The sequence below is a fragment of the Chrysemys picta genome, chromosome 9 (assembly GCF_011386835.1).
Source record: "Chrysemys picta bellii isolate R12L10 chromosome 9, ASM1138683v2, whole genome shotgun sequence".
NCBI classification, from domain to species: Eukaryota; Metazoa; Chordata; order Testudines; family Emydidae; genus Chrysemys; species Chrysemys picta.
In genome coordinates, this window is record NC_088799.1 from 5,058,886 (window position 1) to 5,076,044 (window position 17,159).

Genomic DNA, 17,159 nt, shown 5'->3' on the forward strand with positions numbered 1-17,159 from the left:
ATGTTCAGGGCCAGGTCCCTCCCCCAGCCCCACCTGCTGCCCCCGCGCACCTCCCTAGAGTGTTCCCCGGCCCCACCTGCCGTCCCCGCGTGCGTCCCCTGAACGTCCCTGCCTGCCCTGGGCAGCGGGCGGCTGCCCCCTGCAGCTCTGCACTGCGCTCCATCGCCGGCCGCTGCCGGCTACAAGGGGCAGGGCGAGGCGGATGCTGCACCTGCGGAGGGAGGAGGGGAACAGGTGCGTGACAGCCCCGCCGCCCCCAGCAGGCGACTCCAAGTTGACTCCGAGGAGGGGGGCTTATCCTGGCTGGACCTCCTGAGCAGCAGCCTGGGGGCACTTGGGTGAGTGTTGTGCGGGGGGGCCTGGTAGGGGACCCCCCTCCCGCTCTCCCCCAGAGCTCGCTGCTGCTGGCGGGGAGAGGGCTGGGGGGAGTGCTCCTCTCTGGCCCCCTACCTCAGCCCCAGGGCAGCCTGCCTGCTACACCCCGAATTCCTCAGTCCTGGCCCAGCCCCACACCCTGCCACACCCCAATCCTCTGTCCCAGCCCAGAGCCTGCACCCAGCACCCAAACTCCCTCTGAGAGCCTGCACCCCAAACCTCCTTCTGCACCCCAACCCTCTGCCCCAGCCCAGAGCCTGCACCCAGCACCCAAACTTCCTCCTAGAGCCTGCACCCCAAACCCCCTCCCGCACCCAAATTCCCTCCCAGAGCCTTGGGCAACTCTGTGGGGGGGGGAGACTTGGACCATTCTGGGCACCACCAAAATTTATACAAACCTGCCGCCCCTAGGGATGTTCCTAGGGCTGTGTAGTCAGTTTAGTTCACTGGCATTTCGGTTCCCTGGAATGTCTTTTGTCTTCCAGTGTTGGTTTCCGTGCACCTTTTGTGGACTCCCTTGCCCTGCAAGCTGTACAGACACAGGACAAAAAGACACCCCCAGCCCCAGCACAATCTCCAGCCTTTTCCTCACCACGTATTAGTCCAGAAGCAATAAACAAAACTGAAGATAAAGTTAAAGCTTCTTTTTATTCACAAAGACCTTCGACCACTTCAGTGTAAACTCCCGGGGCCTGATCCCCCTGTTGCCAAAGCTAAGGGCAAAGCACCCACTCAACAGGATCAAGCCCTCAGGTTGACTGTGAACCCCAGGAGTGACACCTTACTGCTCCGACAGCCCCATTGATTCCAGCAGGGCTGGTCGAGAAGTAAGGTGCTCCAGAGTGCTCCGTGTTCTTGCCATCTCCTCCGCCCGTGCACGGGTCGGATTTCCACCTGATTTGGTTTCAATCCAGCTGCATCCAGCTGCAGCTCTTAACTTTCAAGTGCAAATATGTGACACTACAGAAGAAAAAAAAACCACATTACAGTACATTTCCCATTAGTCTTTTTAAATAGTTACATGCAACGCAGCTTCTCCCACAAAGCTAGGAGACGCCCCTAGCTCGGTACCGAACAGAAGGAGCAACCTTCTCCTGTCCACTGCACCCAAGAAGACCCACTGATTTCAGCTGGGTGCTGCAGCTCTTGTGACGATTAGAACGCATCAGAGCTTCATAGTATCCGTTTAGACTGCAGCCACTGGCATGCATTCACAAATTTCTCCCAATGTTAAGATTTCTTAGTAGGGTCAAACCCAGCAGGAAGTCAAAAGAGGCAGGTTTGTGCTCTGTTTGGCATGACTGGGGAGCCCAGGGACTGAAATATCAGGGCTGCAGGGCAGCATTAGTTTATCTGTGAGGTGGCAGCTTGTATCCCTCGCCCGTAAGCAAGGCAGAACTGGGCTCCAACAGTCTATGGTAGCATCTTCCAGCAGGTGCCCCTGCATCCACCTTCCAGCCCTAAAGATCCCATCCTTTCCCACCGGTTTACCCTCTCCCATCCTTTAGACCCAGCTTTGCCATCACCATCCTAATGAACGAGGAGGACGGGCAAGGCCTCTCTTTGGAGCCCAGCATCACTGGCCAATAGGGTAACTGCTGAGTGACCCATGACTGAACCTCTTTCCCCCCCTCCCGGCCCCCAAGGGATGGATCATGCGGCCTCCTGCAGCGCAAGAAACCAAGGACCGGGATGAACGTGGCTCTCCGCCACGGCAACACAGGGCTCAAACCACATGTCCATTAGTCCAGATCCTCAAGCGTGTTCTGACTGCACGTCTTCCTTAGCAGCAAACAATTGCTTGCGGCCTGCTGGCGGAGGGAAGGTCCCCGATGAAGGCTGCCGTAAAATGTCAGTCATTCGAGCGGCTGTCCGATACGGGGAAGAAGGAGAGTCAGGGGCTGGCGTAAAACCGGGTGCAGCGTGTACAAATAGTGCAGATGCTGCCACCAGGCCTTCCTGTCCGAAAGCCTCCGAGAAAGCTGTAGAGAGACGACAAACAGAAGGAGAAGCACGGTCGGGCTCCTGACCCATCAGCGGGGCTGCGCTCAGATTTGACAGGTCCTCTGGTGTTTCGTTTTCTTCCCCCTTTCTGGGGTGACAGGCTTCTCTTCAGGGAACACGATGACGGCATATTCTGTGTTGTCAGGTGGGTAACTCTCCACCGAAGCCTCTGTGTGCTCATCCTGCTGGAATTCCAACACGCCATAATCCACCGTGTACGTCGTCACCTGTTCTTTCTGCTGCGCAAACAACAAGAGAGGGCGTTTTTACTAAGAATCACAGCCACACACGCCTGGCTTCTCTACGTACCCCACACACAGGCAGACGCACTCACACAGATTCAGACCTTTTACGGCCAGAACAGACCACTGTGACCGGCCATCTGACCTCCCGTAGAGCACAAGCCATAGGACCTCAACCAGTACTTCCTGCCTCAAGCCCAGAACTTCTCTTTGAGCAGGAGGGTATGTTTTTAAAAGCCTTGATTTACAGATTGCACCCAGCAGGAATTTTCCTCCAGGGCAGATTGGCAGAGGCCCTGAAGGTTTTTTGCCTTCCTCTGCAGCGTGGGGCACGGGTCACTTGCTGGAGGATTCTCTGCACCTTGAGGTCTTTAAACCACGATTTGAGGACATCAATAACTCAGACATAGGTCAGGGGTTTGTTACAGGAGTGGATGGGTGAGATTCTGTGGCCTGCGTTGTGCAGGAGGTCGGACTAGATGATCATAATGGTCCCTTCTGACCTTAAAATCTATGAGTCTATGAGACTCTATCAGATGGAGAATCCACCACCTCCCCAGGTAGGTGGCTCCAGTGGTTAATGACCCTGAATTAAAAACATGCACCTGGCTTCTAGTCTGAATTGGTCTAGCTTCAGCTAAGTAGGTACTTACGGACCGTGATCAAGTTACCTCTTGACCTCCTCTTGGATAAGCTAAATAGATTGAGTTTCTTTAGTCTCTCACTATAAGGCATTACTAGAGAGCATCCAACTCTATGCAATCAGCATGGCTGTAGTCAAAGTACCTTGCACTGTGATCCCATCAGCTCTCACAACCTCAGAGGATTGAACTTGGCTAGTAACTGGACAGCACGTCTGCAATGGACGGGGGGTGCTAGTGATTTCGCAGGGAGCTCTCCTCTGGCCCAGGTGCCCCAGGCTGGCCCAGGTGCCCCAGGGTGGCAGTCGGACACACCATGGGTGCCACCTTTGGGGCCTGACATACAATCAAGGTCCACACGCTCCTGGCCCTTTTATCAAAAGGAGGGACGTTAATCCAATTGTCCCGGCCCAACTCCAGCTCAGAGAATTGCTTTCTCCCGCTGGCTGTTTCCAATGCAATATTCTTCGCTGTGCTCTGGGGCTGCCGAGCACGGACACCACATTAGCGATCCGTATCAGAAGGGTTTGTGTCACTGCTCAGAGCGCTTGGGGGCTATTTGGGGACAAAAGGGGCCATACAAACAGACAGTCACTCCATTACGATTATTGATAATAACGATCCATTGCCTGCAAACCAAAGTACTTCAGCTGCATCTAAGAGTCTTTCATTCTATTTCTTTTCTCTCTCTCTCCTTTCTCCCGGTGGCACTGGCCCGTGAAGGACTCGGACTGGGCTGTGGGGACGGGTGAGGAGCTGTGGCATTGTGCAGTTCTGCCTGCCGCCCTGGCATGGATCTGGGCACTTGCTACTAAAGATCTGACAAGCCCAGGTTCTTTCCTGCCAGCCGCACGTGAGCGACGGGGAACTTACCAAGAGTGCGTTTTCACGTTGTGGTTTCTGCTGCCCTGCAAAGTAACACATTTGGTTAGACCAGGCACAGGAGCTGGGCTGCAGCGAACATCACAAGGGGAGTGGGCGTCAGAGTTAGCTCTGCTTCCCGCGGCATTGCAGCTCCCTGCAAACGACTCTGGGGCTGCACAGACTCCTGCCCTCAGCAAGATCCCACTGGAGGATGTGCCGACATCCACCGATCCAGACATAGGTCCCCAAAGCTCCCCTCAAAGCCAGCGGGAGAGTCACTGGCACACGGACTGCAGGGCTGGGCCTGGCATTCTGGAGCAGAGGCCCACCGTGGGGAGAATCGTGCCCTGTTTTTCTACTCCAGCGCTCCAATCGTGAGCAATTGATCACTAGGGCCTGACCCGATTCTGCTCTATTCAGGTTCTTCTCCCATGTGCACGAGTGAGGGAGCTAAGCTCCTGGATCCCAGCCACCAGCCCAGGTATCCAGACGGGGAGAGCTCTGCTGGGACTGGTGGGCTGGAATCGCCTCACAGGTCTCTGGGCAGCAGCCGGGAGTCTCCCTGGCCACGCTGCACCCTCAGTTTCTGGTAGCCAGCAGCCAGCGTTCTGCCGGCCTAGTGGAGAGACCAGCCGGTGGATACACAATAAATGCGCCCCCGCTCTGCTAGCCAAGGCTGCAGCAGGCTCATCGAGTCCGGCTGCCGCTGGACGGAGACAGAGCGCTGCACTGAGTGAGCCGGCCAAGCCTCGTCTGGGGACCCTGCACTCACACAGCCCTGCCCACCGTGGGCTCACTAAGGCCAGGCCTGAGGAAGGGGAGCATGGAGGGGAGCTCTGGGAGGCATGACCCTGCTCCAGTGGGAGGGCACCCACCACACCTTCCCTTGGGACCCCACAGACAGCTCCACAGGCCACGGCCCCACCCAACCCAGACAGGGGCTGGGGGCTCACTGCCCTTTACACGGGGGCTCCAGGCAGGGGGAAGGCTCCTTGTACCGTCCCCACCACTGGCCCTACAATGGGCCGAGCCAATCTAATGCGGGGTTGGGGGAATGTCAGAGATTTGGGGCCCAAGCCCGGGAGGCGCTGAGCACCAGCCACTCCCAGTGAAGCCAGGGGGAATTTCACCCGAGTTAACACCCCGGAAGGGCCCCAGCATTCGGCCCGCCGAGCTCAACAGCACTCAGCACCTCTTGGGATGGAGGCAGAATGGCTGAGCTAGCCGTCCCGTCCACAGCGGCCCTGTCGGGTCAGTCTATACAAGCCTCTGCTCACCACAGTCCCTGAGCACCCCTCCTGCCCCCCACCCTTTTTTCTGCAGCTAGCCCTGGCTTGCCCCCAACGGCAGCACTGGAGGGGAAGGGCAGCAGACTGTCAGGGCCCCGCTCGCCCTGCCACGACGCACCTCCCGTCCGGCGCGCGGTGATGAAGAGTATGTAGGTGATAAGCCCCAGCAGCACGGCCCCGGCGATGATCAGGCCAATGATGACTGGCACTTTAAAGTCGCCCACCAGGTCGTCAACAGTCACGTTGGGAACGGTGGTGGTCCATCCGTCTAGGGAATTGCAAATAAAAAAGAAGAAACGTTACAGTCTCTGTAAAATACAAAGCAAACCACGTCCTCTCCTCCAGCACGACGTCGCTGGAGTTAACAGCTCTTAAGGGAGCCCTACACCCATTGAGTTTTGTGGCATAAGCAGGACTTAACTGGTGTTCCCGGCTCGCACCAGCCCGCTGGACAGAGGTGAATTTCACACCGTTTGTCAGACCTAGCACTGGTGCTGTCGTCACACCGTGGGGTCATATGACGGGACTGCCCGTGATAGCGGGGGAATGGACGCAATGACCCAGCATGTCCCTTCCAGTCCTATCTTCCTAGATCTCTGATTCTCATCTGTACAGTGCCACCCAATCAGTCCAGGCCCCCTGCTTAGCTCCAGCTTCTATCTCATTTGATCAAAACAAGGGCAAGGCAAAACAGTTGTACTCAAAATAACGCAGTGCCCCTTCCCCCATTCGATCCAGTGGTTCTGGGTAATAGGGTCAGTGGGAAGAGGCTCTGGCCCAGTGTAGGACTGTGTAACGAATTGGTGGCCACATATGTACAGGCACCATCCGTCAATATTAGCAGCCAAACCCAGAACCTTTGCACCCGACACACATCTGTATCAGCTGAGATGAGAACATAAGAACGGCCATACTGGGTCAGACCAATGTAGCCTGTCTTCTGACCGTGGCCAATGCCAGGTGCCCCAGAGGGAATGAACAGAACAGGGCAACTATCAAGTGATCCATCCCCTGTCATCCAGCTTCTGGCAGTCAGAGGCTTAGGACACCCAGGACTTGGGGTTGCCCCCCGACCATCTTTACTAATCGCCATTGAGGGACCTGGGAGATACAGGTGTAATCCCATTAGCTGTGTGTAAGTAGGAGGCTGTCAGAGTCACTTGATTGTTTGCCAGAGGGGAACATAGTCACACGGACTAAGGCAATTAGAGCTGCTAGATTGGGGGGGAGGATTTAATTCACAAAACAAATTGAAATGTTTCCATTTCACAGGCTCCAAATGGCCTCTTCTCTCTCTCTCTCTCTCTCTTTTTTTTTCAAAAACTTTCATGCCATTTTCAAATCAAAAAGATTCCTGAAGTGGTCGATGACGTTGTTTACTGAGAAACCTGCTTTTGGTGAGCATAAAAGCCCCCCCTCCAACGTGTTTTGGCAAATGAAAGAATGCTGAGAACCATGTCAAGGACCGTTTCTATGTTTTCCATCAAAACCATCACCAAAAACCGTTTTTCACAACATTTTTCCTTTCTGAAAAAGGCCACTTTTGACCCCCCAAAATAGGTTTGAAAAGTTTCATCCAGCGCTAAAGTGAAGGTAGTGCACTCTGACACAGCAGGGGCACTGGAACAATTTGTATAATGGGGGTGCTGAGAGCCATTGAACCAAACTGTGAACCCTGTGTATAATGGAAACCACTTGAAGCCAAGGGGTGGGGGGGGCTGCACACACGCACACACACACACACACCCCTAGTTCCAGCACCTATGTTACGCAGTGAGCTCTGTGGGGCAGGGACCAGCTTTTTGATCTGTCTGTACAGCGCCTAGCACCATGGGGTCCTGGCCCATGATGGGGGCTCATTGGCACTTCCATAAGAACAGATAATAATAATAATAGTCCCTGCTCTTCCAATGCATCTTACAGGAGTTCAAACTCCACCTGCAGTACCCTTTTCTAGTACAGCTGCATAAATACAGACATCAGGGTTGTCGGGGGCGTGAGTCTTCGGCATCTAAAACATGCAACTTAAAGGAGCTGGGCTTCAGTGGAAGAGCGAGAGATGCTTATGGACTCGGGCTTCCACCTCCCTGTTGACTGTGGTGTCGGGACGTACGCGGCCATGGGGGAGAGGTCCTTGCAGCGGCAGCAGATAATTAGCTGAGGTGGGACAGTAAAATAAGAAAATATCCATGGCCGAGTGACTGCTGCCAGGTAAAATGCCACGGTTTATTACTTTCTGCAGCATCGTAACTGTGCACCGGGTGCTTGATGTGGGTCAAGCTCTCCCCCACCAACTTGCTTTCAGTTACCTGCAGGGAGCCCAGTGGGGCCTGCCCCAGCACAGATTTGGCCTTGATTCAGGTCAGCTGCTGGGAAAGTGGCCATGTGGTTTGTAAACGTCACACCAGAGACAGTTACTACTTTCACTCTGGCCAGGAAATCACACATTACAGCGTCTAGCCCTGGGGGCCCTGGTCCCAGAGTGGTGCCTTTGGGTGCTACCATAATATATTGGTTGGAAAGAGGAGCCCGACATAGCCCCTGCAGAGCAGCAAGCGAAGGCTCTGGCTGACCACTGGCAGAAGCGACCTCCACAGCGAGAGAGGCTGATTGATTTGAGCAGCTGGGAACCGCCCATTCTAACCTAGCTGGTTAGGGCATCAAGGGGTGGGGGGAATTCTGGCCTGGAAATATCACTCAGCCCACAGACCAACAGAGCATTGTAGCAAATCTTCAGCCGCACTGCGTCACGCAGACGCCTGGAACTTCCCCGTAGCACGGAGGACAGAGCTTAGCCTCTCCCGCTCCAAACACACAAGCCCCTACCCCCAGAGCTAAAGCAGGGTCTATGGCACACGGCTGGCGCTCTGAGCCCCTCCAGCAGAGGGCTGCGGTAGACACGCGTACAAGCTGGTTCGTTATACTGTCTCCGAAACAAACCTGTTTGTTCGTTTGTAACTGTGAGGTTGGACACGTTGCTTTCCATCACTTTACTGGGCGAGGAGAAAGCGATCAGCCCGCAGAAGTACTCGCCACTGTCATTCTTGGTTAGGTCCAGTATCTTTATCTCAACAGAAGAGGAATGGTTGATGAGGGTGAATTTCTCTTGGATTTTAGGTTCATTCCCATTAAACTCGGCAATTTTTTTTGTGTGAGTGGCATTGATCTTTTTGTACCAGTTTAAACTATAATCGAACTGAGGGAAGTTCGCCTTGGAGATATTGCAGAAGAAGCTGGCTGTGTCGCCCACAGACCTGGATAGCTTCTCCGGGGAAAACGTCACTGTTTCAGAGAAAGGAAAGAAACAAAGAACAGGACACCGTGATCAGCAGGAGACGATTCACTGATGGGCCTCACGGGCACATTGTACAACCATTATTATTTATTTATTCTCTGTATTACCGGCACATCCAGCAGCCCTAGGGCTGAACCAGAACCCCCCTGCGCTGGGTGCCCCACAAACACAGAACAGACAATGGTTATTATTGATTGTGTGGTAGCACCTAGAGGCTTCAGTCAAGGATCGGGGGCCTGTCGTGCAAGGTGCTGTACGAATTAGTAGAACAAAGGTAGTCCCTGCCCTGGAGTGTTTGGATCTTTGGCCTTTCCCAATCCCCCCACCACTAAAAGCAGAGGGAGGATCCAGCCCCAATGTATGTGCTATCTGACAGCCTGAGAAACCGTTAACCATGGGTATGCTCCCCTTAGACAAAAGGAAATTCAACACTGTTGTGCCTGTCTCACAGGCACTGGGAAGCTCTGTGCAGTCCTTGCTGGGGATGCTGCATTCTCAGGCTATGCCCAAGCCTCCTACCGCAAAGCTGCACAGAGAGGCAGTGTGATTCAGTGGGTAGCGCACTAGACTGGGACTCAGAAGAGCTGGGTTAAATTCCTGGCTCAGCCACTGGTGGGTTGGGTGGCCTTGGGCAAGTCACTTGTCTCAGTTTCCCCCTCTGTAAAATGGGACTAACGGTCCCTCTTTTTTAAAGGGCTTTGAGACCAACCGATAGAAGAGTGTTGTAAAGCCTGGGGAAGATGAAAAGTGCTGCACATGTGTAATTAATTGTTTAATTTAGTACTGACTCGTTATTATCAGGCAAAAACGTGTGGTGAGTCTAAGTGGTGATTACTGCTCTGTCTCCTCCATGTGCGTGCAGAGCAGCGACCAGAATTTAAAGCTAAAACATTTAGCATAGGTTCTTGTCCTTGTTTGTCAGCAGTATGGCGCCCACGCAGAGTCTAGGAAATTTACAAGGCTTCACCTTCCCCTACCTCATTGGCCGCTGGCTGTTCTGAAACCCTCTGGGCACTGAGGGCTTGGAAACCTCCCGGAGAGCTCCATGTACTGCAGAGTTCCCGATGAGTGGGGCGCACTCGGGTGTCTCAAGCCAGGCCCTCAAAATCTCTAGTCACTTTGGCAGATCTTTGCCGGAATTAAAAAGTATGTATTACCTGTTTGCTGTGTCTACCTTCTCAAGTGGAAGCTCTTTATCTGTATGTACCACATGGGACTAAATACAAAGTCCTGCTGGCCAAACTCCATTGAAATCAATGGGATCTTGACAGCAAAGGGTCTGGTGTTGGTGCTAAATAACTAGCTAATGTTTAATCATTGGTAATAACTGTTCTATTAAATGTTTATACGGGGCCCAATTCGGCTCTCGGTTGCACCCACTTGACCGCAGAGGAACTTCCAGCTGTTTCATATGAAAATTAGGATCTATTTTTATACCATGTTAGTCATCCTTTCTGTGGCTGATTTTGCCTCTGAAAGCCAGCAGGTGAAACTGACGCAGAGTCGATTTACAGGGTGGGGTGGGGGCATAACTGATTGTGTACCTGATTCAAATCAGGGTGCGTGAAGCTACCCTGCCTGCCTTGAGAAGCCCGCGTGGTTAGTTGGAAAGGTACTCGTGTTGCCTCATTTGTCGCTCTCTGTCACCTCTTCTCTTAGCCAGGTGTTGAAGGATAATAACACAATCAACTCTGTAGCAACAGACTGATGGCCTAGCCTCCGAATTCTGGGTCGTTTCGTGTCTGTGCTCAGCCTGTGGCACACCCATTGACATCAGCTGCATGGACCGGGCCAACGATTGAGGGTGGAGTATGGCCTATGGCATCACCGCAGGACTGAGGCAAGTGATGATTCAAGGGTGCAAAGACGGAGACAGTGGACTCTAGCTCATACACAGAGACCCCCTAAGGCCAAGGCTTTCCAAAGTGAATAGTTATTTTAGGCGCCTGACTATAGACACCTTCAAGGGACCTGATCTTCAAGTACTGAGCTGCCCGACCCAGAGAACTCTCATGCGGCAGGCCACGGCATGTCAGGCGTATCTGCCTCAGTTTCCCCCTTAGGTAACCCAAGTGCTCTACACCAGGCTCTCTTGCTTCAATAATACCCTTCCTTGGGGACAGTTCATTACAAAAACATGATGCAAATAAGTCCGTAACCCCAAGTCCCAATCACTATCCATTTCCAATACGCAGTATAAGCCGTCTTTAAAACTCAAGACATCTCATCCCTCAATGCCCACCTAACACAGCCCGGCACCTTGGACCATGCCCGGACTCTCTGTAAGTCCTTGTCTTTTCCTCTGACCCGGGACAGCCACCCCAGTCCTTCTAATTAGACTGTAACCCTGCTCTTCCCAGCGGGAACCCCTCCCAGCCGAGCATCCGTCACTCCCCCTGACCCTCTCCCAGTTCCTTGGGGTCCAGCGCTCTAGCCCTGGAGATAGCAACAGTCACCTCTGCTGCTCTCCTGCCTTCTCCCAGGTCCCAAACACGCCGTCTCTGGCAGCTCCCATCTCCAGCCTTTCTTCTGCTGCCTCTGTCTCACCAGGTCTTTCTTGCACCGGGACTGTCACGCCCCAGTCCCAGGGGACTCTAGTAGTCACTCCCAGGGATCTTCCTGCTTCTGGCCTCTCTCCCTATTCCCAGTGAGTACCCCACATCTGTTCTCTTTCCAGTCCCCTTTCCAGACTGACTCTGTGTCCTGATTCACCCAGGGGCCCCACGGGCCTCCTCTTATAGCCCACTGGGGCCAGCTGGCCCAGCACAGGTGCACTGGCCCTGCTCCTTAAAGGTGCACTGCCCCCCCCCGCCCCAAATCTTGGCCTGTATCCATTACTGTCACCTTGCTTGCCTCACCCACCCACTGCTTCTTGCCTTAGCCTCAGCAGTGAAGTGTTTGGGGCAGGAGCTGTCTTTCCACTGAATAGTTGCGTAGGGCCCAGCAGAAGGGGGACGGCTCTCTGACCGTGTGTTCCTAAGCACTACTGCAACCACAGCGACACCAACCGTAATCATCACCATCATTTTAAATAAAGTGTTGACTGTCCCCATCTGCCCTGTCCCCTGCAATCATTAATAACCTGTCTAAAGTGCCTCGAGGGATCGCCCCGAGGGATCAAAGCAAGAGCTGAACCTCCAGGGGAACTACAGTCCTCAGCCACTCCCCTGAGATTGCCGGCAACCGTGTCAGATGTGCCCCCTAGGCCCTGGACTGAGACCACCAGCTCCTTTCCCTGAGGCCACCCAGCTGCTGGCGGACAGTGACCAGCCTGTGACTGGAACTCGCTGCCTAGCAGGGAAAGGCTCCATCCCTATGGGAGCTCCCCTGGGACAAAGTGGGAATTTTTTGTAACATGAAGCCTATGTGTGCCTCAGTTTCCCCCCTATGTTAGGCACTGCTACCCAGCAAAGGGGAAAGAATTAAGTTGGCTCTCAGGACAGACTAAGAGACATAGGTGTCGCCGAGCTGTCTGAACAAACTGCATGGCTCATTCAAAGAACTGGCCGAGGCCAAATCATATCAATGGAAAATGCGAGAAGACAATGGAAAACCCCAATGGGCAGAATACTCACACCTAGCAATCAATGACCCAGACGCTCCTGTCGCCTAAATACGAGCGACACCCACCCATGTGCCCATCTGCAAGGAGCTGCACGTTCTGGTCTTGGCTCACTAGTGTTTATCAGCTGGGCATCCGTGCACGAGGGCTGTGAACTCAGCATGGCCCGGCCTGGAGAACAAAGGGCTGAGAGGTGACTGGCAGGGAATAAAGAGCTGGTTTCTGGCTCTCTGTGATGCTGGCAGACCAGGTGCCAGCTCATGCCAGGATCCCCAGGCCTGACAGATACAGGGCTGGAACCATCTGGCTCCCCTGGGTGTTAGGATCATTAAAATAGGTGTAAGAATGATAAGAATGTGTTTAGACGTTATTGAATGCTGGTGAGGTGCTGCCTGCATTCATCTCACTTATAACATCTGTACCCCATAGTGTAAGGCAATGTTTGTATTGTGAGCCTCTGTGGCTGTGTAAATCACCAGACAGGAAGGAGACATGAACTAGTATCAAGTGCTGATCTCTAACAGAAGGTGTTATGCCCTGCCCAACTATTATCATTAAAAAGGGCAAACGGCTCAGCTGTCCTGCTCTTCCCCCCCGCACCCTGCATGGCGAGGAGTCATGCAAGGGAATTGCTCCCATCAGCTGAGTTTGCAGCCCCGAGCATATGGCAGGAGGGCGATAAAAACCCCAAAGAGAAGGAACGGACTATCTCCATGCTGCTTGGACTCGGGGGGACAAGGTTTTTATGCACAAGCAAGAGATGCCCAGTGCTTAGCCTGGGGTAGTCCTAAAGGACATAGAGAGCTTGCTTTTATTATCTTTTGAAACTTAAGATTGTAACCCATTTGTTTGCCTGCTTTAACTGTGTAAATAACTCTCCTGTTTCCTTTACATATTTAATAAATCTGTACGTAGTTTATTATGGGATTGGCTACAAGCATTGTCTTTGGTGTAAGATCTAAGGTGCAACTGACCTGGGATAAATGACTGGTCCTTTGCGTCTGAAAGTAACCTGAATGTTGCTAAGTATCAGAGGGGTAGCTGTGTTAGTCTGAATCTGTAAAAAGCAACAGAGGGTCCTGTGGCACCTTTGCGTCTGATGAAGTGGGCATTCACCCACGAAAGCTTATGCTCCAATACTTCTGTTAGTCTTAAAGGTGCCACAGGACCCTCTGTTGCTTTTTACTGAATGTTGCTGTGATTCTTAGTGTAAGGGACCATCCATCACAAAGGCAGGGTGGTGAGACAGATCGGAGAACCCAAGGGGACCGTCGGTGATTCCATGTTAAGGCTGTTATGGTGCCTGAGGAGTTTACATCTGGCACTTGGTGGGTGAAATCTAAGTATAGAGCTCACAGCCAGCTTGGGATTTGTGCCCTGCTTCCTGGCAGTCTGCCCTGAGGTTGATACTCACGTCTCATGTCATGGTAGGTAGCCTTACACTCTCTCCTGGGACTGACTAAGGAAGTCAGAAAGAGACAGAGCCTGAAAATGGAGCTCACTACAGCTTGGCTGGGGAATTGCTCTGGCTTGACCAGAATGGCCGACACCTTCACCTCTATTTCTTTGCGCTAACCCAAGGACTTCCCATGCGGTGTCCAGGTGACTAATAAATCCTATGCTGCTTGAGTAAAATAAAAAAAAATTAATGGAGATATCCTGTCTCCTAGAACTGGAAGGGACCTTGAAAGGTCATTGAGTCCAGCCCCCTGCCTTCACTAGCAGGACCAAGTACTGATTTTGCCCCAGCTCCCTAAGTGGCCCCCTCAAGGATTGAACTTACAACCCTGGGTTTAGCAGGCCAATGCTCAAACCACTGAGCTATCCCTCCCCCTAACAGTCACTGCAAACACGAGGTGAGGTGAACTAGTCCCTGAGGAGGGGACCAGTCCCGACCAAGAGTCTCAGGTGGACTCGCTGAGCAGAGTTCCTGGTGTGAAACAGGAGTGCTGGAGCCCAGTAGCTCAGTCAAGGAAGCAGTCAGGCAGCATGGCCAACACTGAAGGAAGAGTGGGACCCCGTGGGGGGTCTGGCACATTAAAGGGGTTCCTCCCAGAGACTGTTCAAAAGCTGGGACAACTTGTTCGACGCACTTGTGCAAGGATGCCCAGCTGATAAACACTAGTGAGCCAAGAACAGAACGGGCACTTCCGACCAGATGGGCACACTGGTGGGTAGTGCTCGTATTTAGGCTACAAGAGTCTACAGGGCTGCAGCCATTTGCAGCACGTCTCTAGGGACATTAACGTTAACCCGGCCATTAATTAACATTTGACATGACCTATTTTATGATTGTATTTTAATTGCTTATGAGCATCATTGGCAAAATCCTGGAGGAGGCAATGGCTTTATATACACAAGGCCAGACTGTGAACCCTTTACTTCCATTGACTGAAGTTAGATTCAAGCTAGATTCATTGGGAGGAAGAGGTTCACAGTCCGCCCCACAATTATTATCATTAATTACTGATAATAAACTTCTCGGGCACTTTCCCCAATAAATCTCTCTATCCAGATTAGAGCTGGTCTTGAGCCCGGCTAGATGGCAGTGTTTGAAATCCAGATCTAAATCCAGATTTTTGACTTGAGCCCCTTACTCACACAGCTTGAGAGATAGACGTTAAATTAATGGTCATTCCGATTTCCCAGGAAAAAGCAGTAACAGGGTGTTTCTCTCACCAATTACAAGCGCCAGTGATCCGAGCTGACAATCCCCTTGAAAGTCCCAGAGATTAATAAACATATAAATCCCTTTTATTAAACACAGAAGATCAAAACCTCCTGGGTCCAATCCTGGATGCTGGCACACAATTCCCTCCGCTTCTATGGAAATTTCAGAGAGGCAAGGAAGTTTACAGAAGTTATGAGGCTTCCTTACGAGACAGGAGATTAGAAGGACAATTGGTCTGTTGTGACGCGGCATATCCCCTGGTTATGAATAAATGACTAAGGACATTCAAGATGAGAAGAGACAACTGGGGAATCATTGCAGATTCCCATAGTGGGCTCTTTGGGGCAAGGGTTGTCCTTTTGCTGTGATGGTGCCACACTTAGCACACTGGGATACTGGTCCATGACTGGTGCTCCTACTGCTACGGTAACACACACATCGTAATAATCATTAATACGTAGGCAAAGGAGTTTGTTTGGGTTTTGCACTGCTCAATAGGTTTTCATTTGTGTGGTTGGATTTTATCTGACTTAGAAAATATTAGGCAGGTTTGGGGTTTTTTTTTTTTTTTTTACAAAATGCTGTTTGCGCTGAATGCAGCAGGCAGAGGACTTTATAACAAACACTGCTTTTTTTGAACTAGTTCTAAAACAAAATCCAGAAATTGCTCGTTTCCAGAACTCGTTTTACCACATTTCGAACCCACTCAAAAACTCGTCACAGCTGGAGGTCCTTTGGGCTCTGCCAGATGTGATTTCTGTGCCTTTGATTTCATTTCTTTTTCCCTTCGCTCAGCCTGAAAGTCAGACAATGACTGTCAGGCCGGAGTCTTTATTGTCCCCGGAGCACAGGATGCCAGTCACTTACAGAGGCAGATTTTTGTTTCATTTTTCTCCCCATGGCATTTTGACCGGGCTCATCACCTACGGATCTCAGAGTGCTTTACAAGTGTGGGTACATCTCATTAACCCCCTTTTGCTGTTGGGCCCCCCGGGGCACAAAGACAGGGCGTGGCCTGGCCACACATCAAGTCAGGGGCAAAGCAGGCACAGAATCCCGGGTGCCCTGACTCTCAGCCCCATGCTCTGTGCCAGCCCACGCCACGTTCCATTTTCAGAAGACCCCCTGAACAACAATGGATTCAGGGCCTGAACCCCAGAGATCAGGCCCTGAATGAAGGGAGGATTGGGGGTCAGGGGCGGGGCGAAACTCCAGAAAGTTTTGCCAAACCCAACTTTTCATATGATAACACATCTAGCCGTTCCACTGCCCCACCGCGCGACTATTTGCTTCCCCTTTCACTATTTCAAACTAAGCTGTGATGGGGGCTGGATCGGGGCCCCGCATCCACACCAAACATTTGCGTTTGTTTCTACCCTGGGGGCTCTTCCCGGATGCTGGCGGACTGGGCATTTCAGGTCCAGCCTTTGGCTTTCCTGCCTTCTCACTGCCAGGGCTATTTCCACCGCTCGCACGGCTCTAAGCCTAGCAGACGCTCCCCGCCGGGCGTAAGCCGCACCGCCTTTGTGTTCAGGATCACGCCGCCCAGATACATACCAAGCTGGGAGAGCAGCAGCGCTGGCCTGCAGGTCAGCAGCACCGCACAGATGCCGACCACAATCACGAGCATCGTCCCTGGCGTCGCCTTCGAGGGGCCGGGAGCTCTCTGGGGGTCGGCTTCCTCCCCGGCACGTGCAATGCACCAATCAGGATCCAAGCTGCTATGCCTGTGTTGCGTGGCAGGAGGACGCTCCGGGGGCTTGCGTCCTGGCCAGGCCACCTCGTGCCTCGCGTCCCAGCAGCACTGTTCCCCCGGGGGCTGCACGGCGGCCGTCGACTGACTGCAGCCGAAGCAGAAGTGGAAATGAAACGTACCCATCTCGGCTTGAGAGGGAAACCCTCCCTGCCACCCGCCCCCGTTTTTCCCCTCCTCCTCCTCCGACACAGCTCGACAGCTGCGCCCGACCCTGCTCCCCCGCTCGGCAGCCAGGAGCCTCAGCGGGTTCCCACGCGCCAGTCACCCGCACAGAAGAGAAAGCGGCATCAGCAGAACGTTAGGGGTCGGAGGCACGAGACCACAAGTGAAGGGGGAGGGGGCCCTGCGCCGCATTTCCTTTGCCACACACTTGACGTCACCCACAGGTTGCTCCTGCCAGGCAAACTGCTCTGTGTTTTCTGCTTGTGGCTGGGGGAGCGCTTATCTCTGTATTAGTTAT

At 53.0% G+C, this 17,159-nt stretch overlaps 1 protein-coding gene across 2 annotated transcripts; it reads right to left on the reverse strand.

Moving 5' to 3' along the window:
- Positions 1-1,004: 1,004 nt before the first annotated feature.
- LOC135972121 (programmed cell death protein 1-like) lies at positions 1,005-16,864 on the reverse strand. 2 transcript variants are annotated; one of them, XM_065557526.1, is made up of 5 exons: positions 16,501-16,864; positions 8,356-8,697; positions 5,534-5,683; positions 4,136-4,170; positions 1,005-2,618 (listed from the first exon to the last, which is right to left on the reverse strand). In XM_065557526.1, exons 1-5 carry the CDS (start codon positions 16,820-16,822, stop codon positions 2,424-2,426), a joined length of 1,044 nt encoding a protein of 347 aa, XP_065413598.1. In that variant the 5' UTR covers positions 16,823-16,864; the 3' UTR covers positions 1,005-2,423. The 2 variants fall into 2 exon arrangements, with proteins under 2 accessions (XP_065413598.1, XP_065413597.1); XM_065557525.1 differs by lacking the exon at positions 1,005-2,618 and having other exon boundaries at positions 3,822-4,170.
- Positions 16,865-17,159: the final 295 nt, after the last annotated feature.

Coding starts and splice junctions, on each gene's coding strand:
- LOC135972121 (XM_065557525.1), bottom strand. CDS start 16,822: ATGGGTACGTTTCATTTCCACTTCTGCTTCGGCTGCAGTCAGTCGACG. Junction 8,698..16,500: donor GCTGCTGCTCTCCCAGCTTG/GTATGTATCTGG, acceptor TCTCTGAAACAG/TGACGTTTTCCCCGGAGAAG. Junction 4,171..5,533: donor CACCGCGCGCCGGACGGGAG/GTGCGTCGTGGC, acceptor GTTACTTTGCAG/GGCAGCAGAAACCACAACGT.